The following is a 25,424-nucleotide window of genomic DNA, read 5'->3' as shown; positions in this document are numbered from 1 at the left end:
CCTGGGCCCAATGCCTTGGCATCTCTATTCCTCCAAAGTCTATCACGGTGATCAGGAAACGTTCGAGTGAATGAAAGAATGAGTGAATAAATGGGATTTCTGTGCAGTTTTCTTTCTTTTAATGTTTTATTTATTTCCGAGAGAGAGAGAGAGAGAGATACAGAATCCGAAACAGGCTCCAGGCTCTGAGCACAGAGCCCGATGCGGGGCTCGAACCCACGAAACTGAACCCAAGTCGGACGCTCAACCGACTGAGCCACCCAAGCGCCCCTCTGTGCAGAAGTTTAAGGGGAACGACGTAACATTGCCATCTTCTTGCAAAGTTTGAAGGTGTCCTCAGCAGGACGCCAGCTTCGGGAGGGGCCCTGGGGGACCGAAGCTGCGCCGAAGCCCCTGCAGACTCAGGGCACAGGAAGCTCCCGAAACCCGGCCGGGCTAGCTCAGCGGCCGCCGCCGCCGGGACCACAACTCCCAGGAGGCCGCGCGCGAAGACTACAACTCCCAGAAAGCCGCGCGAGCCGAGAGGCCTTCGGGAGGCGGACGTGGGAGCCGCGCCGGGTTCGGGAGCAGCCGGGCGAGGTGAGTGCGGGTTGAGGGCCAAAAGCGGAGGGCGAGCCGGGCGGGCGCGGGGGCGGAGGGGCCCCGCGGGGCCTGTACGGAGGGCGGCAGAGGGACGACCGGGGGCAGCGGGGCGGGAGGGAGCTGAGCCGTGCCTTCTCTTCCCGCAGTACCCATGACGAAGTTGGCGCAGTGGCTCTGGGCACTGGCGCTCCTGGGCTGCACCTGGGCCGCTCTGGCCACGGGGGCCCTGGGCCTGGAGCTGCCGTCGTCATGCCGGGAGGTCCTGTGGCCACTGCCGGCCTACCTGCTGGTGTCTGCCGGCTGCTACGCCCTGGGCACCGTGGGCTACCGCGTGGCCACTTTCCACGACTGTGAGGACGCCGCCCGCGAGCTGCAGAGCCAGATCCAGGAGGCGCGAGCCGACCTCGCCCGCAGGGGGATGCGCTTCTGACACCCTAACCCCGGTCCCACCCGGCCGCCCTTCCTCCCGTCGCCCATTAAAGAGAAGCTTATTTTCTAAGTTGGTTTAGTCTGAGTGTGGCCGGTGGGCACGGGGACTCCGCGCGGCGGCCGTGGAGGAGGGGCAGTTAGGCGAGCCACGGTCCCGAGGTCATCTCAGCCTCCTCTTTGCATCCTTGCTTGTGGGCCTCCGTTTTGCTCCAAAGGAGGCAAAGACCTTTCAAGATCTCTCCCGACGGACAAGTCATTTCACTCTCATGGTCTTTTTAACCTTCTTTACCATGTCAGGAAGTACTTCCAGAAGTCTGGCTTCCGTCTTCATCGCATCCAAGCTGTGTTCTCTGAAGGGCTTCCTAGGCCTTTCCAACTTCGTGTTTCCTTCAAATACCTGTTCTGAGCCAACCCGATCAGCCCCGGGAACAACTGTGCATCAGGCACTGCGTCTCTACCCTTCACCGACCAGGCAGGTTGAGAATCACCAGACAGAGACCCGGCTTTGATGGGGAGGGGAGGGCGGGTAGCGAACAATTTATTTTAAGGCACATTCTGAAGATTGCACCCCAGCCTCCACAATTAAAAAAAATATGATCTATAAAAAATAAGTGATCCATCTCCCAAGTCCCAGCCAGTTTTCCAAGCAGAATGCTTTCTTTGGCCCCTCGATTCTCAAAGTTGTCTTTTTCTTTCCCACAACCCCCTGCACTCACGGAGCTGCTCAGCAGAAGCAGCTGAGACAAGGAACGGTCTTTGGCAGCAAGCTGGCATCAAGGTGCCCAGGGGTCAGGTGAACTGCCTCAGGTTTGCAGGAGCGGATAGGTCCTGTCTGGCTCCTGGGAGTACTTCCAGAAAAGCCAGAGGCGAATGAAGCTGGTGAGGATTCCTGGAATGTTGGGCGCCTGAGATCACAAGGGTCGCTGTGAGGACAGGAGCCGATTTTCTCCCTGCTGCGCTTGTCACCCGGCCCTCTCTGTTTTGCTTACCATGATGTAGGGGTCGCGTAGCTGAAACCCATAGAGGGTCCAGGAGGTGGAGGTGAGGAGGGTGGCAATGGTGAGTGAGAAGGAGAGACGTTGGGTTGATTTAGTCTGAATGACCTTGGCCTGCGGAAAGAGATGGAAAGACGCTCCTATCTTAGGCACCTAGTAAAGCTCCCACTTGTCTAAGAATTTCCTCAGGAAGAAGGTCAGACATCCTCTGATCTTCGTTACCCAAACGCTCCCTCCCGCCTCCCACTCACCTGCCCTGTCTTCAGGGTTTGGGTCTTCCCTTTGGAGTGTAAGCTACCGTCTTATGTCCCCCACTTCCCCGGACAGCCCCCACTCACCAAGTCGGCCAGTGGTGACAGGTACATACTGATGGTGAAGGTGCTGCAGAAGAGGCCCAGCTGCTGGAGCCGGGCCTCCGGGTTGGGCACCAGGAGCCAAAAGTAGCCGAAACCCAGGACAAGGACCCCCAGCAGGGCTGCGGTCTGAAGGAGCACGGGCCGCTGCAGGGGAGAGAGCAGCCACACTCCTAGGGGTTCAGGAGCCCTCTCTGCCTCCCCTGCTGGGATTAACCCATCCCGCTCTCTGCCACGCTCCCGTGGGGACCCAGCCTTCGTCCAGGCCTCCAGCCTGGCACTTGTCACGGCCCCTTTCCCACCGGTGCCCAACACCCGTCTCACCCGCCCACAACACTAGTGGTTTCCATAGGAGAAGGTATCGTGTGTGTGTGTGAACTTGGTACACACAGTGGGAACTTAATGCCGGCTGCTGCCCACTTCTCAGCCCCCGGCCCGGGCTCTGGAGGAACCATCAGAAATAAAAGCCCCTTCCCCTCAGTGTGTCGGGCGCAGGGGAGGGGCGCTCAGTGTGTGAGTCTCAGGCTGGCTTCATGGTGCGAGGACTTTAAGCCTGGAGGGGCCTTCCAGGAAAAGGCGGCAGTGCCAGCCCGTCATAATCTAGGAAGCAGTGTTTACCCTGCCAGCGAGGCAGGGTGTGCGGCACAGAGGCGGGTCCAAGGGAGGGCCTCTACCTTCCGAGGGCAGTAGTGCAGATACACCGAGATATACAGGGTCTGAAGCACAGCGCCCGTGGCGTTGACGAAGATTAGGGTCCCGTCACCCTTCAAGGCCCCGTAACTCAGCCAGCTCAGGTTGCTGCAGGGTGGACAGGAGGACCATTCCCCACGGGGGCGAGGATGGGAGGGGGACCCCAGGGGCCCCTTCAACCTTCCTCCTCCCCCTCCCCCCATCCCCCAGACAGCCTTTCCCGCCGCAAACGTCGCCCCTCTCACTTGATGTCCGTGGTGAGAAAGGGCAGGAACTGGACACTGTCCACGCTCCGGGTCATCCGCATGTGCCTGAGGTCCGAGCTGTAACGGGGCCCCGAAAGCAGGGGTGAGCGGTGGGAAGGGAGGAGCAGCTGCTGGGGAGTCGAGATCCCCGATACCGTCGTCCCCGGACCACGGTAGGTCCCGGTCCCGCCCTCGGCTCTCTGGATTCTCCCTCAAGTGCCCAGCCTCGCCCTTGGGCCCCGCATCCCTCGACCCGAATCCACTTTGACCCAGGTTTCGGACGCAGCATGGGGCTGCAGCCACGTCTCTGTCCCCTCTCTGTCCCTTCCTGGCTTCCAGGTCCTGCCCCAGCCTAGCCCGGCCGCGTTCTCACAGGCCGGTGGAGAACATGACGAGGGTGAAGAGCACGCAAGCTCCGGAAAGGAGCGAGTCGGCCACGCCGCCCGCCTCCATCTCCCCCCGGGTCGGATCTCCAGCCCGGCGCGGGCGTCAACTAGCTGCGCCCGGAGCCCGCGCCGCCGGAGCCCCGCCCCCGCGCGTCGCCGTGCGCCGGAAATGGGCCCTCAGCCCCGCCCACCCGAGCGGCGCGCCGGAACTGGGCCGGGACTCCCGAGGCTCAGAGCCCGCCCCTGCTGGCCCGCGGCCCGCGAGGCCTGCTCGGAAGCTGCCCCCGGGTCCCGGCGGGTCCCGGCCCCCGCCGGTCGCGCTCGGCCTTCCCCTCGGCCCGCCCGGACCTCAGCCTACACCCTTTTGCCGACGTGGCCAAGCTCAAGACAAAGCTTCTGGTCCCTTCCCGCGCCGGAGCTCCGGGTCACACCTGCACCTGCCCCGGGCTTGAGAGGTTCCCCCCCTTTGTTGAAGCCCCTTCCTGGGGTCCCCCCTTCATGGGTGGGCCTGTCAGGAATCACAGGTCTGTCAGGTGCCCTCTGCCTTCAGACACTCGTCCAACCTTGCGTGACGTGGCCCACCCGCCGGAGCACCAGTCATTGACCCCTGTCCAGCCCACAGGGAACTTTCCCTGCGGCTCCCACGCCCCGCTGCTGGGGCCATGCGACCCGGCCGCGTCCCCCCTCCCCAGCACTCACCCGCACCCGCAGGGCTGCAGGGCTCCAGGTTCGCCAAAGTCCAGGGTCTCGGGATGGGAAGGGGAAGGGGGACAGGAAGAAGTTACAGAGTGGGGTGCAGCCTGGAGCCCCGGACAATCCTCAGAGGGGGAAGCACCCCACCCTCTGGTGCTGGTGACGGGCGTGTATACTTTCCAGAGAGGAGGAAAACACTTAAACCCGGTTGCTGCTGGTGTCTCACAGAACCTAGCCCGTGGCGGGGACTTGGGATCCTGCGTCAGGATCGAGGAACAGACAAGTTTGTCCAAATAAACATGTCGTTTTATTTTTTTGTATAAAAAAGGTCCAGTTGTAGAAATTGACACAGACACACAAGTTTATATACAGATCCTGTCCACGTGGGCCCTGCCCCTACACCTAAACTCTAGACACAGGTTGGCACAGCCCCCCTGCTGGCACAGCTCTGCGGAGTGCTGCCCTCAGATGGGAGCGGCCACAGTGCCCGGCTGCGGCCCTCTCCGCGGCAGCTCCCAAGCCTTCCGGAAGTCTTGGGGGAGATGTGGGGTCAGCCCAAGCTCGCTGCCTCTCCCCCTCCGGCTGCCAGGCACGAAGCTGCCTCCTGCTCTTCCCGCAGCCGGCGCCTCTGCGCACCCTGCCTCGCTCTCCTTGCCAAGCTCAGTGTCCACCTGTATGACCCCAGGCTCCTTCCACCTTGGCCCCCCCAGGGCCCTTCTTAGGAGGCCACGTCTGGCACAGCTTGTTTCTTTGGCTTCAGGGCAGAAGCGGTGGGGGAAGGGCTGTCCCCGCTCGTCTGTCCGTCCCTCGAGGTGGAGGCAGGGATGGCCCTGCCAGGCTTGCCGACCTCTTTTGGGTTGAAACTCTTAATACCCGTTTTGAGGCTGCCGGGTGGCAGCTTGTGCATGTGCTGGGAACGGTCCCCAGGAGGCCTGGGGCTGTGGCAGGGGTCGCAGGCCAGGCTACCGTGCCTGCCCTGCCTGCGCAGCCCAGTTCTAAATCCGTAGGCCGGGTGTGGCCCGCGCCCTCATGGGATCTGCAGCAGCAGGAGCGGCAGAAGCAGCACGGCCCAGGCCAGTGGGAAGGGGCGGGGGGCGGTGCTGTGCCCGATGCTGTGGAGGACCCGTACCTCTGGGTCATCTGCAAGACGAGAGGGCAGAAGCCGCCAAGGTGAGTGGCCCTGCCGCTGGCCCTCAGCCCAACACGGTTTCCCCGGCCCCTGGTGGCAAGGAAGCCACCGCCCTTACCCAACCTCTTTAAGCTGCCCCCCTTCTGTGCCCCGGGCCCCATGTGCTCTGGCTGCCCACCTGCTGGAAGTCTCTTCTCCTGTGGGTTGGCGTGGGCCTGAGGACTGTGAGCTGCAAGGCAAGGGTGGTGGTGGGTCAGGTGCGGTGGCAGGGAGTCAGCTTCTCTGCCATCCCGGCTTGCTAGCCCAAGACCAGCAAAGAGGTGGGGGAAGGAGGCCCGCAGGGCTCTGACACTCACTGATTTTGCCACTGACCGTCACCTTCAGCCTCAAGCACGGGCCTTCCTGGTGGTGGATGGGTTTGGCTGCAAGAGAAACCCACAGGGTGTTAAGGGAGGAACCTCTGTTGGAAGAAAACCCAAGTGCAAACTTCTCCGGCTCACTCAGGCCCCTCTGCCCACCCCTGCATTCTCACCTCCTTTCTTGTTTGCCTGCTTTCGGCTTCCTGCTCAACCTCCCATTCTTTGGAATGACCCTTGGCTTTGGAGGCGGTGCTAAAAACAGCACAGACCTCTAGCCACGGCCCCTCCCTCACTGCTCCCAGGCTGAGGTTGGCTGAGGCCTTCACAATACACCCCCTACCTGAGAGTCTCCCTGCTCAGGCCCCAGTGACGAGGTGAGGCCTGGATCCATTCTATTCTACACGCAGCTGACTTTCTGACTCCTGAGTCCACCAGGGGCCTCTCCATGGCCCTCAGCACCGAGTCCAAACCCCTTCACGCCTCAGGGGCTGCCGTGGGGTGCGCTCCCGTCCACCTCCCCGAGCTCCCCCCCCCCCCCCCCCCCCCGGCAGCATCCCTCCTGCTTCAGCCAGACCGAGCCATGTGGAGTTCCCTGAAGGCGTCCTCCTCCTGCTACACATGTCCCCTCGTGCCCGGCCACCTCCTCTGCTTGTCCTAAGCTCTTGAGTCATGTCCCCCAGAACCCTTCTCTGAGTGTCCTGAGCCGCGCAGGTACCCGGGTCAGTTTCCCAAGGCCCCTGTGCCCGTATCTTCATATCACACTGTTCTCTTGGTCAGTTCACCTACGTGTGTCGCTTCCCAGCTTCCTGGGCGATAGGGACCCTGTGGTGTTTTACTGATCTCTGTGCCTGTGGTGTCAGGCAGAGTGCCCGGCATGCACTAGAGGCTCATTCCACGTACGTAATGTGAACGGATGAAAATGATTCAGGATGGGAAGGGGCCGTGTGCAGCTTCGCACCGAGCCTGTGCATCACACGGGCTGTGTCCCTGTGTGGCCTGCGCGCGCACACCCTGGGGACTCACAGATGTAGTAGTAGCTGTGTCCCTCTTGGAAGTCCTTGCCCAGGGGGAAGGCTGTGAAGCGCAGGAACTTTTCGGACAGCTTCTCCGGGCCGTGCCTGGCGCTTGGCTGGCTGCACTGCCAGCGGACCCGGTCCTGGGGCTGAGGCTGGCACAGCTGGTACTGCTCACGCTCCACCAGGTACAGGGTGTAGCGCTCCATGGCGGCGGCGGCCACAGTGTTGTCCTCGTAGTGTGGGCAGATGATGTCCAGGTAGTCGTTGAGCCGGACGTGTACTGTGTAGTCCTCAGTCTGTAACCTGCTCGAGTGGAGCGGGAGGAAGCCAGGCCAGAGCTGTGAGCCTGGGAGGCTCTGCCCGGCTCCTCCCGGTTCACACCGGACGCCCGCGGTGGTTTTTCAACAATCTCAACTCCCAGTATTTACTGATCTTGACCTCTTCAGTTTCTTCTCCCCATCTTCAAATGTGCCACCCCCTCACTGCGTCCACGCTCTAAACTGCATCCACCCGGCATCTTTCAGGGGCCCAACCACTTCCTGAATCCCCCCAAGATTTGCCACGGAAGGGCTTTTGAGTGTGTCCTTAGCTGACAGATCTGTTCTCCCAGTTCCTCCTTCAACGCCCACAGCCCCGTGCGGCGCCCTCCCTCCCATCAGGGCCCGGGAGCCCCTTCCCTTGCGGGAGCCGCGCTCAGCCCTCAGGGCACCCGCGGCGGCGGGACTTCCCGCGCCCTCGCCGCTGCCCCGGGGCGCGTCCACACTGGCAGCTTCACTTCCGCCCCCGCGCAGCAGGCCGGCACACACGCCCAGGTCCGCCGCTCCAGCGCCTCCTCGCCCGCCCGTCCCAAAGCTCGCCCGACCTCCCCGTCCGTCTCCAGCGGGGCTCGCACCTCCGGGCCAGGCGCTCCGGAACTGCTGGAGCGCCCTCCCGGGGGCCCCGCGGCCTCCCGCCGCCCCCCCAGCCGGTCAGCCCCTCCGGATTCCCCCAGCGCGGCGGGCCGCCAACTCGCTTCAAACCCGGGCCCCGGCACGGGTGGGGGAGGGGCAGGAGCCCGGCCGAGCGGGGGTGGGGGTGGGGGGCACCCCCTGGCAGGTCGGCCGGCTCCCTGGGCGGCCCGGCCGGGGGGGACGGTGAGCACCCGGGCCCCTCCCCCACTGGGGAGGAGGAGGAGGGGTGGGGGAGGAGAGCGCGAGTGAGGGAGAGGCTTTTAAAATTCCTCTCTGGGGAGATAAACATAGAAGCCATTTCAGAACAGGTATTTCAGCTCTGGGCCTGGCGTCTTTCCCCCGTTCCCGTGACGGGCACTGACTCACTCCTCAGCCACCTCTGCCACCCGCCCGGCGCTGGGAGAAGCTGTGAAAATCTACCTGGTCAGAGGCCCCCGGGGCCTCAGGGCCAGGGCTTGCCCCAGGGCACGGTCCTCCAGGCCTGGGTTGGGGGCCCCGGCCGAGCCCTCCAGCCCCCGGCAGCCCCACCCTCCTCCCCACGCTGCCCTCCCGCCTGGGGCCTGGAGACCGCCGCCCTGCGTCACCCGTGCAGCCCCACACCCACCCAGCTCAGGGCCACTCCGTCTGTGCCTGCGAGCTGGGCCCCTGCAAACTCCGGCTAGGTTCTCTTTAGCTCTGGGTACGGGAGGGTGTGTGTGCGTGTGTGTGGCCAGACGGACAGGGCAGAAGCTGTGCTTGGTGGGGGCACCCATCACACCCTCCTGGGGGTGCGCTCTGTTCCACTTAGCGCTCCTGTGACTCTGGCTCTCCGTCTGGGAAAGGGGGGCAAACGGCGTCAGGGAAGGCGGGGGGGGGGGGCAAGGAAGAGGCTCCTTCCTGAAAGAGAGGAAACCTGGGAGCTTGGGAACGGAAAAGGCCAGGGTCCCCCCCTCCCTACTCATGCTTCCTGTCCCCTCCTCCTCCTCCAGCCAGCACCTGGCATGGGCATAAACAGGGACTTTGCACTCCCACTAGGACGAGACTGGGTCGAGGAAGCACAGACCAGGCAGGTGGGAGCAGGAGCACAGTGGGGGGGCCGGGGGGGGCTCACAGGGCTGCCCCTGATGCCGAAGGGCAGGAGGGCATTGCCTCCTGGGCTTGGCGGGAGCTGGCTGTTCCCTCCCCGGCCACACCGCAGCCTACAGACCCCCTACCAGGCAGCACTGCGCAGGGTCAGAGGAAGCTGGCACAGGTACTTCTCAAGGGGAGTGGGGGCAGGCTTGCCGGGCTGGGGGCGGCCTCGCTGAGTGTTTATCCTGACCCCGGGCTGCCCGGCCCTGCTCTCCCTGCTCCGCCCCTACCCCCTCTTCGGCTTTCCCACAAATACCGTCCCCATAACTTCAGAAAACTCAAGGGCAAGAACAAAGGGTCCAACGGGGCTTCTCCCTCCAGTGCCACTTGCCTCCCAGCCCTAAACGTGCCCAGGATGAATTAACGCCTTCCTGCCCAGAGCCCTAAGTAACCCTTTTAACCCCTTCCACTCCTTCTGAACCTTTCCCATGAACTCCCTCCCCCCATCTCTGAATCTCATAAACAGGTGACTCCCTCAGCCTGCTACACATGGCTTGCGCTGCACTCCTGCCGCCTCAAAGGATCCCTTGCGGGTGGAGGGGAGCTTTCCAGGCTCATCCTCAATACAGAATGCACAAGCCTGCAGCCTGAAGGCCAGGCCCCTCCTGAGGGGTCCTTGCGGGATTAGAGTGAGCATTCCGCTTACTCCCGATGTCACATCAGGCACCTATCTGTGTGGGCAGACAGCCAAGTGACACACAGGAGGCACGGAGGTGTTTGTGGTGGAAGGGCCTAGAATACGAGTCCTGGCGGCCAGGGAGGGTGGGCCACGCTCCAGGCTGGAACTGTTCAGGAAGAGTCCCTCGCTTCAGAGCTAACGCCGGGCAGAGGGCTGGGAAGGAAGGGCAGAGGCAACCCAGTGCAAGCAACCGGCGGGCAGGCTCCTGGGGGGACCCTCAGTTATGTCCCAGTTCTGGGGGAGACGCAGGGGAAGAAAGTCCAAGGGATTCCCTCCCGCCCCTGGCCACGGCCCCAAGACTCAGGTCAGGGGCCGGCCGGGCCAGTTAACCAGGCCGGGGTGGGGGTGGGGGGCAGTGCCAGCCGGGCGCCCGGACTGCGGGCCGGAGACTCTGGGCTTACTTGGGGTTTGAACTGTTCCAGAAGACGGTGTGGCGGTCAGCAGCGGCCAGACTGCAGCACAGGCCCAAGAGCGGGACCCAGAGGGACTCCATAGCGCAGGGCCGGGCCAGGCCGGGCGAGGACGAGGGGCTCCTCGGGGTCCGGGTTCCCGCAGGCTCTCTCGTCGGCACAGTCCGCACCGCGTATGGCTCTGGCCCCTGCGCCCCGCGACTCCGCCTTTTGAGCCGGCGCCGCCCGCCGCCCCGCCCCCGCCCCCGCCCCGCCCGGCGCGCGGCTGCCGCGGGGCTGGGGGGCTGGGGGTGGAGGAGGGGGGGCAGGGGAGCAGAGCGGGACTCGCGCCTTCGCCGTGACGAAGGTCCCGGGCGCTGCGAGGCCGCTCGCCTGCGGGTGTGCGTGCGGCCCCGCGGGCCTGTGCCGGGCGCTCAGCGGCGTGGGGAGACGGGATCCGACTGCACGTGCCGGACCGCGAACGCGCGGCGCGGGACCCGGGTGTACGCGCGGCGCGCCGATCTTGCTGGGCGCAGGGGTGCGGCGTCTTCGACAGGGCCCCCACCTTTGCCGAGCCCGCAGACCCCGGCTGGGGCGCCCGCGTTCCCTCTCCTCTCCCGCCTGCCTTTCCCGGACCCTGCGCCCTGCGGCTCCTCCCCACACACGCGGCTGTTTGTTTTTGTTGGGTTTGTCAATGTTGTCTTTGTTCGGGCGATGGTGTCATCGCTTAGATGCCGGGAATAAAGTGCGACCCTGTGTGATCGAGTGTGTAACGTGCGCGGCTGGGCTAAGGGCGCCTCTGCCCATCTCTGCCAGTGAGAAGGAGGGACGCGCGGGCTCCTGCGTCCCGGGGGAGGGATTCTTTCTTGTTTCTAGTTGGCCAAAGGGCACTAGTGACATGTTCGGGAGTGCGCGCGCGCGCGTGTGCGCCAACACACGTGTGTACCGTACGAACGGGCTTTGAATATGGACTGTGAGAATCTGGGCATTCCCGAGGTGTGACAAACTGCAGCACACGTGTGCATCTGGCACGCGTAAATACGTGTGATGGCGCGCGGGTGTGAAGGCATTTGTGGGCAGTTCCACAACCGCGTGTGCAGCTCCGGCGAGCGTGCGCAAATGTTAGTGAACGGCGTGTGAAGAGAGGGGGCCTGTGGGGAGGGGCGGGGGCTTGCACGGCGGGCCCCTCCCCCTCGCCCGGCTCTGGCCCCCGCCGGACTCGGCCCCCCGGGGCCCTTCTCCGCGCCGGGAGCTGCCGCCGTCCGGAGAAGGGCTGGCGCCAGGGCGGGCAGGTGTTTGCTGAGGCTCGCGTGTGCATCTGGGGCGGGGGGCCCGAAGCTTCGTGCCCGCGCGCGTGTGGTGGCTCCCGCGTGTGACTACGGGACTGTGTGCGCCTCCCCGGCCGGCCCTTCCCGGCCGCTGCACACCGCGGGAAGCCGCAGATCCCGGGCTCCCGGCCGGCTCGGCCCAGCTCCCTGGTTCCCAGCCGTTTCAGGCTCCTCTTTTACGGCCGGGCCTGGCGACAGCGCCTGTAATTACGCGGGGCCGCGGGCCGGGACGCAGCGGCCAGTCCCGCTCTGGCCCCGCCGGGGAGGAGCCTGGGGCGGGGAGAGCCGGGGCCCGCCCCTCCTACCCCCCGCCCCGAGGGCGGCGGAGGCGAGACCTTCCGCGCGGACCGTAAACACTTCGCGAGCGCAGCCGCGTGGCTCCGCGTCCGCCCCGCCCGCCCCCCCTGCCCGGCCCCGGCCCCGGCCCCGGCGGCGGCCCAGCCCCGCGGCTGCAGACGTGCAGCGCGCGCCGTCCCCGCGGGGCCGAAGTCCACTCGCCCCAGGGCGGCGCCTCCCGTGCGCTTGGCTCACCGGGGAGGACACCTGGGCGTGGGCCTCCGCGTGGCCCCGGCGAGACCAGCCGGCCCCTCCTCCCGTGGCCCCGAGCACCGCAGCTCCGCGAGCGCGGGCTCTTGCCGGCCCCCGTGGCGTCGCCCGCGCCTGGCCGGGCACCGGCACGCGCGGAGGAAGGTCACTAGGTGCGCGCGGCGGGAAGGCGGACGCCGCCACGGGGAGGTGCGGCGCTTCTGCGGGCTCCCTGCTGAGAAGCAGCCCCGGGGGGCTGGGGTGGGGGTGGCGCTGCAGAGACGGCGGCGCAGGGGTTGCCCGGGCCGGGAACGTGTGGGGTCCTTGCGCTGCGCCGCCCGGCCGGGCAGGTTCGGGCGCGCTCAGCCGGCCCGGCGGGGCCACGTCCGATCGCGCTCTGCCCGCGTCGGGGGCGGGGGCGAGAGGGGCGAGGGGCCTTCCCGGCTGGGCGCCGTCCCCAGGACTCCCACTCCAGGCTGCGGCCCCCGCACTGTCGATCCACGTATTGTGCGTCGGGGTCGCTTGTCAGACCTGGTGGGCACCTCAGGGCACCGGGGGCGAGGGTGGGTCTAAGAGCCCCTGCCCTCGGGAAGCCCCGGGGCCAGTGGGGGAGACAGACGAGCCACCACCGTTCCCACAAGCTGGCTAGTTTGTGGTAGGTGCTGCGGCCCGGGCTGCAGCCTCAGCGCCGTCGCCCCTCGCCCACCCCGCCACCCCTAGAGCCGCGGCGACGCCTGCTGGACCGAGAGGAGGGCTGCAGGCACCGTGCGATCCAGACGCAGACCGCACCTGGCACTTCCGCTCCCCGCCCCCGCCCCCGCCAGCCCGGGGGTGGGGGGCTCTCCGCGCAGTACCCCTCTCGGCTGAGCTGTGCGCCTGTTGGCTCTCAGCACCGCCACCCCCGGGCAAACATCTGTGCTCAGTGGCGGGAGCTGTCTGAGGTGTCTGTCTGTCTGTCTGTCTGCCTGTCTGGGAAATTCCCCTGGTGAGTCCTTTCTGGGAATTCCTGAGCGAGAAGATTAGTCTTCCAGGTGCCCTCGGAGAGGCCGGCCTCTGGGGAGGGGTGCTGCCCACCTGCGGGGGTGGGGCGCGGCCGTCCTGCCAGCGCCGGTTCTGGTCTGGAAGCAGAGCCACCTGACGGCCACGCCCTGGCCCAGGGCCCTGTGGTTGGAGGCGGGGCCGCCCAGAGCCAGTGTCCTGGGGCACTGTCACCGCCCAGCCTCTGGGCAGCAGGTGAGGCGGAGGGGACTGCTGGTGAGTCCTGGGCACCTGCCCTGCCCGCTCTGTGTTCTTTTGAAAAAGAAAGTGTATGTTTCCCACCTTATTAGTGATGTGAGCACGTTTTTCAAAAGCTGGAAAACCGAGGACAGGAGTGTAAAGGGGCCGGTGACCGCCAGCCACGGCTGACACCTGTGCCCCTTCCCTGCTTGAGATTCTGTTTGCTTGCCTCAGATAGTGTGCTAAATATGACTCATTTCTATTGTGTGCTTCTTTCTTCCCTTTTAACTTCCATGCTGTACACTCTTTGTAAACAACGTTTTTAATGGCAGCATAAGTGCGTGTCTCTCAGAGTTGGCCACTGTAAAGAAGCTGGGTCTGGGTAGAAATAAATAAAAGCATCCACACACACCCCCTCAAGCGCTCCTCATTTGCTAAGCACAGTTGGTTGCTTCTTAGAACTTACGGATAACCCTGACCTTGACTTTCACTCAGCAAGCATTTACGGAGCGCCCACAGTGGCCGGGGCTGATTAGGGCCGGGGGCTTAGTGCCGGGCAGTAGGCGAGGGCCCTGCTCCCACGGAGCTCACACTGTAGACGAACTCGACATCTGCTTTCTTACATTTTGGAGAATTTTTTAAAAAAATTTTTTTTAATGTTTTTTATTTATTTCTAGGAGACAGAGAGAGAGACAGCGTGAGCAGGGGAGGGTCAGAGAGAGAGGGAGTCACAGACTGAAACAGGCTCCAGGCTCTGAGCTGGCAGTCAGCACAGAGCCCGACGCGGGGCTCGAACCCACGAACCGCGAGATCATGACCTAAGCGAAAGTCGGACGCTTAACCGACTAAGCCACCCAGGCGCCCCCATTTTGGAGAATTTTGATATTGCCACACGGAAGCCAGATTCTTTTGACCACTGGTCCAGGCCTCTTGCTGAGGGTCATGGCGGCCAGAACCTACTGGGTCTGTCCCCCTGGGGATTTTCCAGCTCGAGAGGGGGGGCAGGTGGAATTCTCCCCCTGGGAGACCCCTCAGAGAAGAGGAGGCTGGGCGGGATGGCGGGGCCGGGCAGGCAGTGCTAAGGACTAAGGGGCTGCACAGAAAGCAGAAACACCAGAAGGTGTTTTGTGCGGCTGCCTCTAACACCAAAAATTGACTAATCACTCCCATCAGACACTGTCCTGGGAGGCACTGGGGACATATCCTTGCCCTAAAGTAATCTAGTCTCCTGGCAAATATGTAATTAGGATATGAGATAAGAATGATAACAGGCATAAGAGAAGCCACAGGCTGTGGGCTCACAGAGGAAGGAACGTTTGCTTGGGGTGAGGAGGGCTTCACAGAGGAGGAGACGTTTGAAATGGGTTTTGGATGGTGCGTAGGTACATTCAGAGAGGAGGGAGAGGGGAGGCTGTGCGGGAGCACTCTGGGGGGGCTGCAGGTACTGGATGGGTCTGGGGGCGTGGCACGGGGTGAGCGCAGAAGGAGGTTTGGGGGTCACGTCGCCAAGGCCCTTGAGTCCAGGCTTGGGATTTTGACATCGTTCTGTAGCTCGTGGGCACTTGAGCAGAGCACACAAGGTTTGTATTTTAGACTGTGGGTCAAGGAGGGGGCTCCGTGTGCAGGGCCAGGGGACAGCCAAGCCACAGGCCTGAGGCAGGGAGGAGTCAGGTGGCTGTGTGGGCAGAAACGCCACTTCCCCATAGGGGGTGCAGGACAGGACGGGGCCTGGAGGGGGGGGTAAGCCAAGTACCGGTTTGAGCAGGAGGTTTTACGTTTCCTCCAGGACAGAGCGCTCTGGAAACAAGACGGCCCCTCCTCCGTGGGGTCACGAAGCCAGTGCCCTCTGCTTGTCCACTCTGCTGCCCTCACCACCCTGGTCACACGATGGTGGCCTCTGGCCACAGAGCTACGTGTCCGCCGTGGCAGCCACAGGAAGAAGGGGTGGGGGTGAGAGGTCAGCTCCTTTTAAAGGTCTCTTCTAATCTGGTAAGAAAATCTTTTCTAGCAACTTCCTAGACCGATTACTCTCAGGGGGAAGAAGTGGCTCCGTGTCTGCAGCTGCACCTGCATCTTTGAAGAAGGAGAAGGGGCCGCTCTGTCCGGGTCGGGGCCCGTCTCCCCCACGTGGCACCTGCTTTGCTCCCAGGAGAGACCTGTTAGTCTGGGAGAGGTGAGCACCCAACGGTGGCCAGCGCTGCTCTGGACGCCCAGGGGTGGGTCCAGAGGGCAGCTGGAGGTGAGGGCCTGGAGCTCAGGAGGGTGGGGAGCCTTGGTCTCTAGGCAGGGAAGGAGGGCAGGCTGGATATGGGGCTAGGACCCCCCACCGCACACACCTCAGGTGCCTCCCAGAGCAGTGCCTGTCCTCCTGTGAAGGTCAAGGGGTTAATGACTTCTTCCAGCGCAGCAGACCGCGCCTAGGGAGTGACGGCCAGGCTCACCATGACGTTTTCCAAGACCACCGACTCACCAAGACCCCAGGCTCGGGGCCTCTGCTCCTGGCTGCCCGGGAAGACACGAGCTCCGGGCCACCGTCCTCGATGAACACCCGGGCCCCAAGCGAAGGTGGGACTCACTCCTGTCCGACTCTCCGAGATGCTCTCTTCCTGTCCGCTCTCTCTGTCTTAACGAACTCTGTTCTCACTTCCTCTCGGCTCAAGTTTGATTTCCATCCTGCGTGAAGCCCAGACCCTCTGGGCTGCTCCTGCGGGCCCCCCGTCCGTGGCCCGGAACCTGGTCGGTGCGGGGTGGGGGGAAATCCCTGCCCCCAGCCCCCCAGCCTCAGGCCCCCGGGCGCGGACCAGCCCTTGCAGGCGGGAGGAGAGAGCGTCGCCCTCTCGGCTGCCGTCAACCTCCTGTCCACCCCCCGGCTGGGAGCCTGCGCCGTGACGTGGTCGCTGTGAGGGCAGGACTTTAGAGACCTTTATATCGAAAGTACTCCTTTTATGCGACTTCTTTTCTGATTATAGGAGGACCGGGGATCTGCGCAGAAAAGCCGGGGAAGCGCAGAGGGGAGCTTTTCCGCATCTGCGGCCTCGGGCCCGCCCCCAGCTCCGGGCTTATGGTGAATGTGAGGCTGCGGTTTAATGCCCACGTTGCGGCCACCTCGGAACCCCTTACAATTGTGTCGCGTTTTATGATCTTCCACTGTGTGCAGCTGCGTGTTTTATCACGTGCTATTTCATCTTTATAGACTTCCCCACGTTGTGAGGTAGGCGAAGGCAAGAACGGGGCCCCCGCTGAGCAGGGCAGGAAGGGGCGGCGCAGAGCTCACGCGGCGCCCCTACCCGCGTGCGGCCTCGGCCCGGGCTGCCTTGTTCCTCCCGCACTTTGCCGCCGCCCGTCCTGGGAGTGAAGGAAGGGCCTCGGCACAAAGTGCCGGTTTGCTGTGGGCAAATGGAGGGAATGTAGGAAAGTGGACGGAAGGGGGTGGAGAGGGCGCGGGGCGGGGGTGGGAGGAGAGGGACAGGGAGGGAAGGGGTCCGAGAAGGGAGCCCGGGGGCTTGTGGGACAGGCTGAGGAGGTGCGGCCCTCCGGGCCCTGGCGGCCCCGCAGCTGCTGGGTGTCCTGCTGCAGCTCACCTCCGCGCCACCGGACACTGACAGAGGCCGGCTTGTGTGTTGGGCACCGTGCAAGGCGCTGCCCCGGAGGCCGGGTGACGACCTGCGCTCGGGGACAGAGCAGAAGAGAGCTGGACCCGCGCCCCGGCTGTGGAACCCCGAGAACTCGCTTTAACCTCTCCCAGCCCCTCCCCCCCAAGTGTGTTGGGAGCCCCTGGGACACAAACACCCGTCCCTCAGGAGCGCGGCCGCCCAGGGCCCTGAGGGTCACGCGTCGGGGGGCTCCCCGAGGAAGAACGTGGGCAAGGCCGTTCCATACCCAGAGGGATGGTACAGGCCACTCTTTCCGGACCTGCGGGCGTGCCAGGGAGGGCCTGGGGGGTAGGGGGTCTGTCCCTCCAGGCCCCTTACCCCCCAGCTCCTCCCTCACCCCCCCACCATGGTCTTGGCATCGCCACCTTCATGAGCTGAGGGGTCCTGGGGAGCTGGGTCCGGAGGAGGAGGGATTGGCTAAGGTCAGGTGCGGGAGGTGCAAGGCGGGTGTGCCCCGCAGGAGAAGCTCCTCTCGGGGTGTGAGTCCCCGTGTCTTCGAGGAGGAGTCGTGTGGAACAGACGACCCGGCGGGGGCCCTTTAGAGAAGTCGCTTACTTCTGGAAGGCTGGTTTCAGGTGGGCCAAGGACGTTCAGACTGGGCCTCAGAGACAAGCCAGGTGGGTTGTATTCCGCTGGGCAGCCATAGGCCGAGGGAAGGCAGAGGCCAGAGACTCCAGTGTGGGAAGGGGTGAGGTGTCGGGGAATAACGTCAGCTCACAGGACAGAACCTTCTGGGTGCTGGGCTCCTTTGAAGCTCGCGTACGTTAATGCGCGTCATCTTTAGGAGCACCATATGAGGTGGGTAACTGTAGTGTCCTGACCTCACAGACGGGCAAACTGAAAGACAGAGACGCTGATAACTTCCCTGAGGTCACACAGCTCATAGGTGGTGAAGCCGGAATCTGGAGCTAGGCCGTCGGTTCCGGAGTCTTGATGTCACCACTGTAGCATCCTTTCCTGCTGTTCCCAGGAAGCATCAATGACTCCTGGGCCGGGCTGGGGGCCACCAGGGACCCAGACATGTGAGACCATTCTGGAAAGGATCTCTGCGGGCCAGGGCAGCTGTTGGGATGTGGAGGGAAGGTGGGGCTGTCTGGTCGGCATCGTCCGGAGCCCAGGCAGGAGTGGGGGCGGTGGAGAGGCCTGCGGGTGGAGGGCTCGCTCTCCCCGGCCCTTCCGGCCCCGGGGGGGTCGGGGCTCAGGGTGCGGGCTGTCAGGCGCTCCACCCGGAACTCAGGATGCCAGGACTTTAGGACTCACTTCCTGCTCGACTGTTCTGTGGTCTTGGCTGTAGCTCCGCTGCCCCTCGTACCCGGTCCCTGCCTATCGCTGTTCCCAGCCTCTCCATCCGGTGTACGAACTACTGAATTTCCTTCCAATAAACCTTCTCTGTTTTACGTGGCCTAGAGGCCGTCCCCTTCCCGGAAGCCAGAGGCTGGGCTGCAGAGGGGTCGCTGATGGTGCGAAGGTCCAGGCGCGGGAGGCCCGGCAGCTCTGGTGCAGACCTGTGCATGGGGGCGGAGGGGAGCTGTCCCTGAGCAGGCTAGGGGTGAAGTGGGGGGGAGGTGGAGCAGTTGCCCGTTCAGGGCTGGGCCTGGGGCAGGGCTCTGAGCCAGCAGCACGGAGATGGGGCGGGGGCACTTGGAGGCCCTGGAACGCGCCTGAGAGGGCGGAGAGGCAGCGTGGACAGCGCCTGCCGGGAGTCAGGCAGGAGCCGGAGGGAGGGGACCAGGGAGGCAAGATGCCGGCTTCGGGCCGGCATCCTGTGACCCTCGTCATCCCGGAGGAACCCTCCACCGGTTAAGCAAGAGCCAGGAAGAACTCCATGTCCTGCTGTGGGCCATGTGCCCATTCCCAGGGCCATCCCCGCGCCCTGGCACTGCCACTGGGTCAGGCTCAGGACACTGGCTCCCTCCCGGACCTGCAGGTGGGCTGGGGATGAGCTATCCTCCAGGAGAGCTGGGCTTCTGTGTCCGGAGCTGCTCGGGACAGGAGCAGTGCAGGCAAGCAGGCGTCTGCTAGGAGAGGTGGGTGAGAGGCTTCCAGAATGGAGGGAGGGACTTCTTCCAGACGGAGAGACGTGGGCCCAGTTGTACATAAAGGGGAGCGATCCAGTGCAGAGATGCATAGGGGAAACTGAGGCAGGGGCCCCCGGAGGAACACGTGGGGATGGGCTTCGGGACAGAGGGTAGGAGTCCAGGTTGGTGAGGGGCACCTGTGTTTCAGAGGAGAGGCGGGGGGGGGGCGGCGGATGAGAGTGGGAGGGAGTGACGGCGGCACCCGTTCCCAGGCCACCTGCGGCCCCAGGCCTCACCTGGGCTAAGAGCTTGGGCTTCACAGGCAGACGGCAGCTGGGCTCCCAGCTCTGTGACTGCTGTGCTAGGGCACCCCCTAGGCTGTGACCCTGGGCACATCCCATCTGTGCCTCGGTTTCCTCATTTATGAAATACCAAAGGATCACGGTGAGGGTTAAGTGAGACCATGTAATGAGAAGACAGAGCACGTAGAAAGCTGGAGAACCTGGCACACCTTGGGACCAGCTCGTACGATGGTGACGTTACTGCAGAGGCTCACAGTGACAGTAAGGAAGCCCGGGCCACGTGGCTGCTGGTCCCATGGCCCCGCAGGGCCCCCTCACACAGGGTCCTCAGCCCGCGTCCGAGCTCGCCGCTATGTTGGGCTGGGACCTCCTGCCCACCCCCACCCCTGTTGCCTCTGCTGGGGTCCCCGTGGGTCCTTTGCACTGTCCTGGGGCTGGACCGAGGGCAGACCTGCCACGTCCTGTGCCACAGGGATGTCCAGTCCTGCCTGAGGCTGATGGCTTTGCCGCTGCGCCCTGGGGAGCCGGGGGTGTCCTGTGGGCATCCCCCCCGCCCCATGCACCCTCAGCCAATGGGCTCTCGGGGAAGGAAGCTTGGGCCCCGCGTGAGAACCGCCTTGCCCCGGGTGTGAGCGGCCAAGGGTACCATCGGCAGACAGTCGGGGAGGAGGGCTAAGGAGCACCGGGTGGGGCCGGGGCCCTGGTGCAGGTTGGGGACAGGCCAGCTCTCCAGCTCTGGGCTACACTCAGTCGCCAAAGGCCCAGACTCAGGAGAATCAGGCCCTGAGGCCCCAAGGCCCTGGTCACCCACTGATCTGCCTTCTGTCTCACCGTTGAGGAGGCCGAGGACACACCTGAGACCCCCACTGCCCCACCCACCTCTCCCCGGGCCCCTGTGCAGGACTCTCTTCGAGTAGACCGCAGCAACACACCCCTGCGTGTCAGTAGATGCATGCGGGTGCTCTGTAGGACTGGAGAAGGCAGGGCGGCGGCGGGAGAGAACGGCCTCTGACCCCAACCAGGGGGCCACGGTGCCCTTCCGAGAAAGGTAAATCGATTCCAGAAGAGGCAAATCTAATCACAGTGACCAGAAGCAGGTGAGTGGATGACTGGGCGAGGGGAGTGCAGGGGTGGGGCTCTGACTGGAAGGGGGCAGGCGGCAGCTCTCTTGGGAGACGCATGTGGTGTTTATCTGGAGGGTGCGGGTCAGGGTCACCCCGGGGGAAGCTGAAAGTCGTCGTCAACCTGGACACTGAAAACGTGCAAACGTTACTGCGCGCAAGTCGTGCTTCACTAAAAGCAATAAAAATACAGCAGGAGCCAAGGACGAAGACAGCAGGGTCACTGGACACTCGGGTTTGTGAGCCAGTGACGGGCTGAGGGCGGAGCGGCCCGGGGGCCCCGTGGACCGGGCTGGGGGCGCTGGCGGGGGTGCGGGGCGCGGGCGGGGGCTGGGGGCCCCGCGGACGGGGATGGGGGCGCGGGCGGGGGTGCGGGGCGTGGGCGGGGGCTGGGGGCCCAGCGGACGGGGATGGGGGCGCCGGCGGGAGGCTGGGGGCGCAGGCGGGGCCCCCGTTGCCTGGCTCGCTCTGGGGGCCCCCCTGGCCGCTGCTTGGAGGACAGGGGCCTTTCCTCTGCTGCGCAGCTGCCCCGACCGTGGGGACCGCCGGCCGCCTGGCCAGGAGGCTCTTTCCCTTCCGTGACCCCCCCCCGCCCCCCACCTGCCCCGGCACCAGCCGCCCGGAGCCCGCACACCGTCCATCCTGGGCTGCGTGTGTGGCTGCTGGAGCGCCTCTAAGATAAACGTGACCGAGAAGGCCAGTGACCGCAGACGACACAGACGAAATGAAAAAAAAAAAAGTCAAAATAAACAAAGCCCCCCAAGCTCACCCGAGGCTTGCGCCGCGAAGCCCGAGCCCCGAGCTGGGTGGGAGGGACAGCAGGCCTGTTTGGGCGATATTTATATAAAGGGCTTGGTTCCTCCCTCGGGCGAGTAAAGCGAGTTGTAAAATTTGAAGGCACATTTTAAAATTGTTTAAAATCCTCCAAATGTGTTTCCTGTCTGGCACTGTGTGTGGGGAGCTGGTAATGCTGCGCCTGTGTGGCCCGGAGCTCGGGTTAACGAGGGCGTTTGGAGGCAGGGGTGTGGAGGGGCGGGCGGGGGCTGGCCGCCAGAGAAGGAGCCCCTTGTTGGTCGGGGTGTGTGTTCCCGGGGCTGGAATGTGCGGGAAGGGCCTCCGGACCTGGGAGGGTGGTTTGGTCTGGGAAACTAGCAGCATTTAAAAGCCACCGTACCTGTAAATCGTCAGTGAAAGGCTGCAGGGGTCAGAGTGCAGGTGTGAGTTTTGCTTCTGCAGCGAGTGGGTGTGAGGCTGGTTGACAACACGTGATAATTAGGGTGCTGCGTGTGCATTCGGGAAGTTAGACGCCGATGTTACCCTCCTGCATCATGGCTCCCTCCCTTGGGTGACTGTCCCCTCCGTCCCTCTCTCTGCCTGGGCCGTCGTCAAAGTCTGACCTCCCGGTGGCTGAGCACCATGTCGCCACGGTGTGCACTAGTGACTCCCTCTGCTGGGTCCTCTTGACATTTTTCCTTTTGTATTTTTTCCTGGTATTTATTTTTGAGAGAGAACCAGTGGGGGAGGGGGACAGAGGACGCGGGGCTCGAACTCACAAACTGCGAGATCATGACCTGAGCCCAAGCTGGACATTCAACCCACTGAGCCAGCTGGTGCCCCGACATTTCGTCTTTTACAGTTTACTTTGTCCCTTCCCTTCTGAAATTCAGCTGGATGTGTCTGTCCCCGTCACACGCCGTGGGAAGACCTGTGCCCCTCTCATAGCTCCGTGCCCACAGTGGGCTCTTGGTTCATGTTTGCTGAATTAACCTGTTTTTTTTTTTAACCGGATTACTTTGCAGACCTAATTTGGTAAAAGTTATCATATTTAAGATATATTTTTAAATTTCATTGTCCTTGAACTCTGCCTCAATGGAATATAGAAGTAATTGTGCTGAATTTAGAATTGGTGGAATTCAAGATATAATTTGAAGAAAATGTGGTTTTGTCTTATTGTGGTTCTGATACCTGATGTCTATCTCACGTGGAAATCCCTTGGGGACAGCGTTTGTGGGGGGCAAGGTGACCGGGGTAAATCTGTCACCGCCATGACGTTTCCTGGCACCTGACGGTCGAGGATGTGCCGCTCCGCACCTGGGCGCCCTCTGTGCTGGTTGTTGGGACGAGTAGAGCAACACTGAGGACAGAAGGGACATCTGACCCATGCAAGTGCCCCAAAGGTGCCCCAGACGCAGCCTGGTTCAACGCAAGTGTTGGAGTGGCGATCCGCAAGTCTAGGTGCGGGGTTCGACTCTCGAAGAGAAATGACGATGGCTCTTCGGTCGTGAGGCTGCGTTGGAGGGGACCCGAGTGGGCTTGCACGTGAAGGTGGCCTTCCAGCCCTTTCCTGTGTTTCCGCGCTGCCCCAGGGAGGCCGGGGGGCGGGTTAAGCACGGGCAGCAGCGGGCCTGGGTCTCAGCCCCCTCAGCCGTGACAACGTGAGGGACACTAACTGCCGGCCAGGGGTTCTTGGTGTCTGGCGAGTGTCCCAGCCGCACGCCGTCGGGTCCCCTCCTCCCCCGCCTCCCAGCCTCGCAGGCCGCAGGCCGCGCTCTTTTCACGGTCGGGCCTTCCGGATTTAGCAAATGAAAATCGAGCATCCCCGGTTAAACCGAGTTTCAGATACACAGCGCTGCTTTAGTAGGAGCACAACCGAGGCGATATTTGGGACCCGCCTCTCCTAAAGTATTCATGCGAGGCGGCAATCCGCACCCGGCTGGGGACCGTCATTTAAACGCACGACTCAGTGAGTCCTCCTTTCCCCTCGGAGCCGCCCTGGTGAGCTTCGTCCGGCCCTGAACTCCTGCGGCCTCGTGGCTCTGACGCTTGACTGACATCGGAGAGGCAACAGCACCTTTACTCAACGTCAGGAGCCCTGACCCCTGCCGCGCTTCCGCGACGGGACGGGCCCGTGGGAGCTTCACGCAGCCCGTCGCGCTAACCTCACGCTACCCTCCTAAGGCTGAATCCGCATCCCTGTAGAGGCCCGTGGAGGGGCGGCCCCGCTGCTGTGCGGTGGCTTCCAGCCCAGGGTGCCGGAGGGACTCTGAAGCCCGGCTGCCGCGCCCAGGGGGGCAGGGACAGGGTCTGACGCCGTCTCTGTTCAGAAGAGACAGCTCTAAAGGACAAGTAATGGGACTGATTTGGGGACCATGGGACTGAGATCTGTCCCCCAAGTCCTAAACAATGTGACAAAGATAGGGGTTTGGGGACAGGAACAATAAAGTTTCTAAACTTCTAGCAACTTCTAACGTGCTGTTTGCTTTCGTGTGTGGATAAATGTAGCACTGCTGTTTGTGGAGGGTTGTGAAACTCGTCCCTGAGCAAAGTCCGCTCTGATGCGGCCGTGACAGGGTGTGGGACACGCAGGTGGACGTGGCGTGTGGCAGGGAGCCGGGGCGCCCCGGACTTCGGGGTTCTTGGGGTTCCAGTTTGGGAAATGGCCAAAGGGAGGTGTGATCCTTTGTGGAGAGGGCGTCAGGCACAGCCTCCCAGCGGTAGTTTCTGGTAGCGAATCTCTTCACCCACAGGATGGGGGGGGGGGGGCGTGGACCCCGCTGAGGGGAAGCAGAGTCCCTGTGCGGCCTCTTGGTTTATTTTTTGGGGGTGGGGAGAGCGAGGAGTGGGGAGGGGCAGAGAGAGAGGGAGACACAGAATCTGAAGCAGCTCCAGGCTCTGAGCTGTCAGCACAGAGCCCGACGCAAGGCTCGAACTTGTGAACTGTGAGATGATGACCTGAGCCCAAGTTGGACGCTTAACCCATTGAGCCACCCGGCAGCCCCCCATTTTGTCTATTCTTATTCCTGTTCCAATGTGTGTGTCCGGGGAGCTGGCGTTGTAAGGGGGTGGGGAGGGCGGAGGAGCCAGCGGGGGGGCGGCACCTCCCGGGCACCACTTCCCTGGCACCACCGCACCCGAGCGGGCACTGAGGGGCCTGAGAAGCCTTTCCAGGCTCGCACCCCTGCAAGCGGCCGAGCTGGGCTGGGCTCCTCGGCTCTGCCCACAGTGACACTCAGAGCCTCGGGGAGTGGGGGCACGGGCTTCACCGTGCGCGCCTCCTTCTCAAGATCACAGCGCAGTGAGTGCGGATGATGATAAAATAATCGTGTGGCTTCCCAGCGGGAGGGAAGGGCCACCACCCGGGAGGCCTAATGGCCCTGAGGGTGGGCAGCAGCTGAGGAGGGGCCCATCTTCGGGGGGGGCTCTAAGGTGGGTGCCTGCAAAGTACGGTCAGCCGACGGGGGTCCACTGGCCCCCGGGGACCAGGCAGAGCTCAGGACTCGGGAGACAGGCATCCCGGGGCGCGGCTGCAGGTGGGAACAGGGAGCCTCGGGCAGGGGCACCCCCAGGTCTTTCCTGCACCCCTAGTGCTAAGCAGCAGCACCCCTGCAAGCCCCACCGCGTGGGAGCCCCCTGCGCCCTGAGCCCTCGAGCTTCCTGTCAGATCACGTCAAGCTCCGTGCCATAAGCGCCGTCTGTATCCCGAGGGCTCACACTGAGCCTGTCGGTCCCCTGATGTCCGTGCGTACCGGCCGCCTCCACCAGGACGCCTAAGCAGCCGCCTGCACTGCACACGGCCTGACGCCCTCATGATTCCCACCCCAACCCCCCCCTGCCTCCAGCCTCCGAAAACAACAGGGCAGCTGTCCTTGACCTCCTTCCTGTCATCTGTCATCTGATCCTCAGTAAACCTTGTCAGGCCGACCTTCCAGTACCTTCTTAACCACTCCCAGCTCTACCCGCCAGGCCCCGGCCACTGCCCTGCGGGCTCCTATTCTGTACACAACAGCACAGAGAGAGACTTGTTTTATATGTTTTGTTTTGTTTTTCTGAGAAAGAAAGGGCACAAGTGGGGGGGGGCGGGGCAGAGAGAGAGAGGAAGAGAGAGAATCCCAAGCAGGCTCCTTGCTGATAGCACAGAGCCCCACCTTGGGCTTGAATCCCCAAACCGGGAGATCCTGACCTGAGCCGAAACCAAGAATCAGACGCTTAACCGACTGAGCCCCCCGGCTGCCCCGTTTAGACGTGTTAGTTGTAAATAACCTCTGCCCCCAGCACGGGGCCACTCGAACTCACACCCCTGAGGTCAAGAGTCACGTGTTCCCCCACCCAACCAGCCGGGCGCCCCGTAGACGAGTCGCTGTAGATTTGATCCTGGCTCCCCAGGGCCACAGGTCCCACTCACCGTGAAACGAGGTGCGTAACCACTGTGCTGTGGGGCCCGGCCCCTCCCCCGCGGGCGCAGACCCCCTCTGCC

General features: G+C 63.7%; 4 protein-coding genes across 5 annotated transcripts; 2 read left to right on the top strand and 2 right to left on the bottom strand.

The window, feature by feature from the left end:
- Window positions 1-519: 519 nt before the first annotated feature.
- DPM3 (dolichyl-phosphate mannosyltransferase subunit 3, regulatory) lies at window positions 520-1,081 on the top strand. The gene is made up of 2 exons (XM_039251475.1): window positions 520-579; window positions 729-1,081. The coding sequence occupies exon 2, from the start codon at window positions 734-736 to the stop codon at window positions 1,010-1,012; it is 279 nt and encodes a 92-aa protein (XP_039107406.1). The 5' UTR covers window positions 520-579; window positions 729-733; the 3' UTR covers window positions 1,013-1,081.
- A 434-nt stretch (window positions 1,082-1,515) lies between these two features.
- On the bottom strand, window positions 1,516-3,821 carry SLC50A1 (solute carrier family 50 member 1). 2 transcript variants are annotated; one of them, XM_039251474.1, is made up of 6 exons: window positions 3,668-3,821; window positions 3,295-3,372; window positions 3,034-3,157; window positions 2,345-2,506; window positions 2,001-2,120; window positions 1,516-1,916 (listed from the first exon to the last, which is right to left on the bottom strand). In XM_039251474.1, the coding sequence occupies exons 1-6, from the start codon at window positions 3,745-3,747 to the stop codon at window positions 1,815-1,817; spliced, it is 666 nt and encodes a 221-aa protein (XP_039107405.1). In that variant the 5' UTR covers window positions 3,748-3,821; the 3' UTR covers window positions 1,516-1,814. The 2 variants fall into 2 exon arrangements, with proteins under 2 accessions (XP_039107405.1, XP_039107404.1); XM_039251473.1 differs by having other exon boundaries at window positions 1,516-1,900.
- Window positions 3,822-4,661: 840 nt separating this feature from the next.
- Window positions 4,662-10,206, bottom strand: EFNA1 (ephrin A1). Its single transcript, XM_039251453.1, has 5 exons — window positions 10,018-10,206; window positions 6,885-7,180; window positions 5,859-5,924; window positions 5,681-5,731; window positions 4,662-5,513 (listed from the first exon to the last, which is right to left on the bottom strand). The coding sequence occupies exons 1-5, from the start codon at window positions 10,107-10,109 to the stop codon at window positions 5,401-5,403; spliced, it is 618 nt and encodes a 205-aa protein (XP_039107384.1). The 5' UTR covers window positions 10,110-10,206; the 3' UTR covers window positions 4,662-5,400.
- Window positions 10,207-11,052: 846 nt separating this feature from the next.
- Window positions 11,053-18,126, top strand: LOC120244651 (translation initiation factor IF-2-like). Its single transcript, XM_039251285.1, has 5 exons — window positions 11,053-11,116; window positions 11,569-12,068; window positions 15,085-15,234; window positions 15,479-15,641; window positions 16,046-18,126. Exons 1-5 carry the CDS (start codon window positions 11,053-11,055, stop codon window positions 16,267-16,269), a joined length of 1,101 nt encoding a protein of 366 aa, XP_039107216.1. The 3' UTR covers window positions 16,270-18,126.
- The last annotated feature ends 7,298 nt before the right edge of the window (window positions 18,127-25,424 follow it).

Source organism: Hyaena hyaena, unplaced genomic scaffold (assembly GCF_003009895.1).
Source record: "Hyaena hyaena isolate Hyena2069 unplaced genomic scaffold, ASM300989v1 scaffold_385, whole genome shotgun sequence".
In the NCBI taxonomy this organism is placed as follows: Eukaryota; Metazoa; Chordata; class Mammalia; order Carnivora; family Hyaenidae; genus Hyaena; species Hyaena hyaena.
Note: the sequence above shows the minus strand (reverse complement) of the source record. Positions and strands in the feature narration are given on the sequence as shown.

What these genes read in the sequence shown, in the direction of transcription:
- DPM3 (XM_039251475.1), top strand. Translation starts at nt 734, where the DNA reads ATGACGAAGTTGGCGCAGTGGCTCTGGGCACTGGCGCTCCTGGGCTGC.
- SLC50A1 (XM_039251473.1), bottom strand. Translation starts at nt 3,747, where the DNA reads ATGGAGGCGGGCGGCGTGGCCGACTCGCTCCTTTCCGGAGCTTGCGTG. An exon ending in TGTCACCACTGGCCGACTTG is followed by an intron (nt 2,121 to 2,344) that starts GTGAGTGGGGGC and finishes CTCTTTCCGCAG; the next exon opens with GCCAAGGTCATTCAGACTAA. An exon ending in TACGCGACCCCTACATCATG is followed by an intron (nt 1,901 to 2,000) that starts GTAAGCAAAACA and finishes CCAACATTCCAG; the next exon opens with GAATCCTCACCAGCTTCATT.
- EFNA1 (XM_039251453.1), bottom strand. Translation starts at nt 10,109, where the DNA reads ATGGAGTCCCTCTGGGTCCCGCTCTTGGGCCTGTGCTGCAGTCTGGCC. An exon ending in TGGAACAGTTCAAACCCCAA is followed by an intron (nt 7,181 to 10,017) that starts GTAAGCCCAGAG and finishes CCACTCGAGCAG; the next exon opens with GTTACAGACTGAGGACTACA. An exon ending in GGAGAAGAGACTTCCAGCAG is followed by an intron (nt 5,514 to 5,680) that starts GTGGGCAGCCAG and finishes CTCGTCTTGCAG; the next exon opens with ATGACCCAGAGGTACGGGTC.
- LOC120244651 (XM_039251285.1), top strand. Translation starts at nt 11,053, where the DNA reads ATGGCGCGCGGGTGTGAAGGCATTTGTGGGCAGTTCCACAACCGCGTG. An exon ending in GCGGACGCCGCCACGGGGAG is followed by an intron (nt 12,069 to 15,084) that starts GTGCGGCGCTTC and finishes AATCTTTTCTAG; the next exon opens with CAACTTCCTAGACCGATTAC. An exon ending in CACCCGGGCCCCAAGCGAAG is followed by an intron (nt 15,642 to 16,045) that starts GTGGGACTCACT and finishes TTCTGATTATAG; the next exon opens with GAGGACCGGGGATCTGCGCA.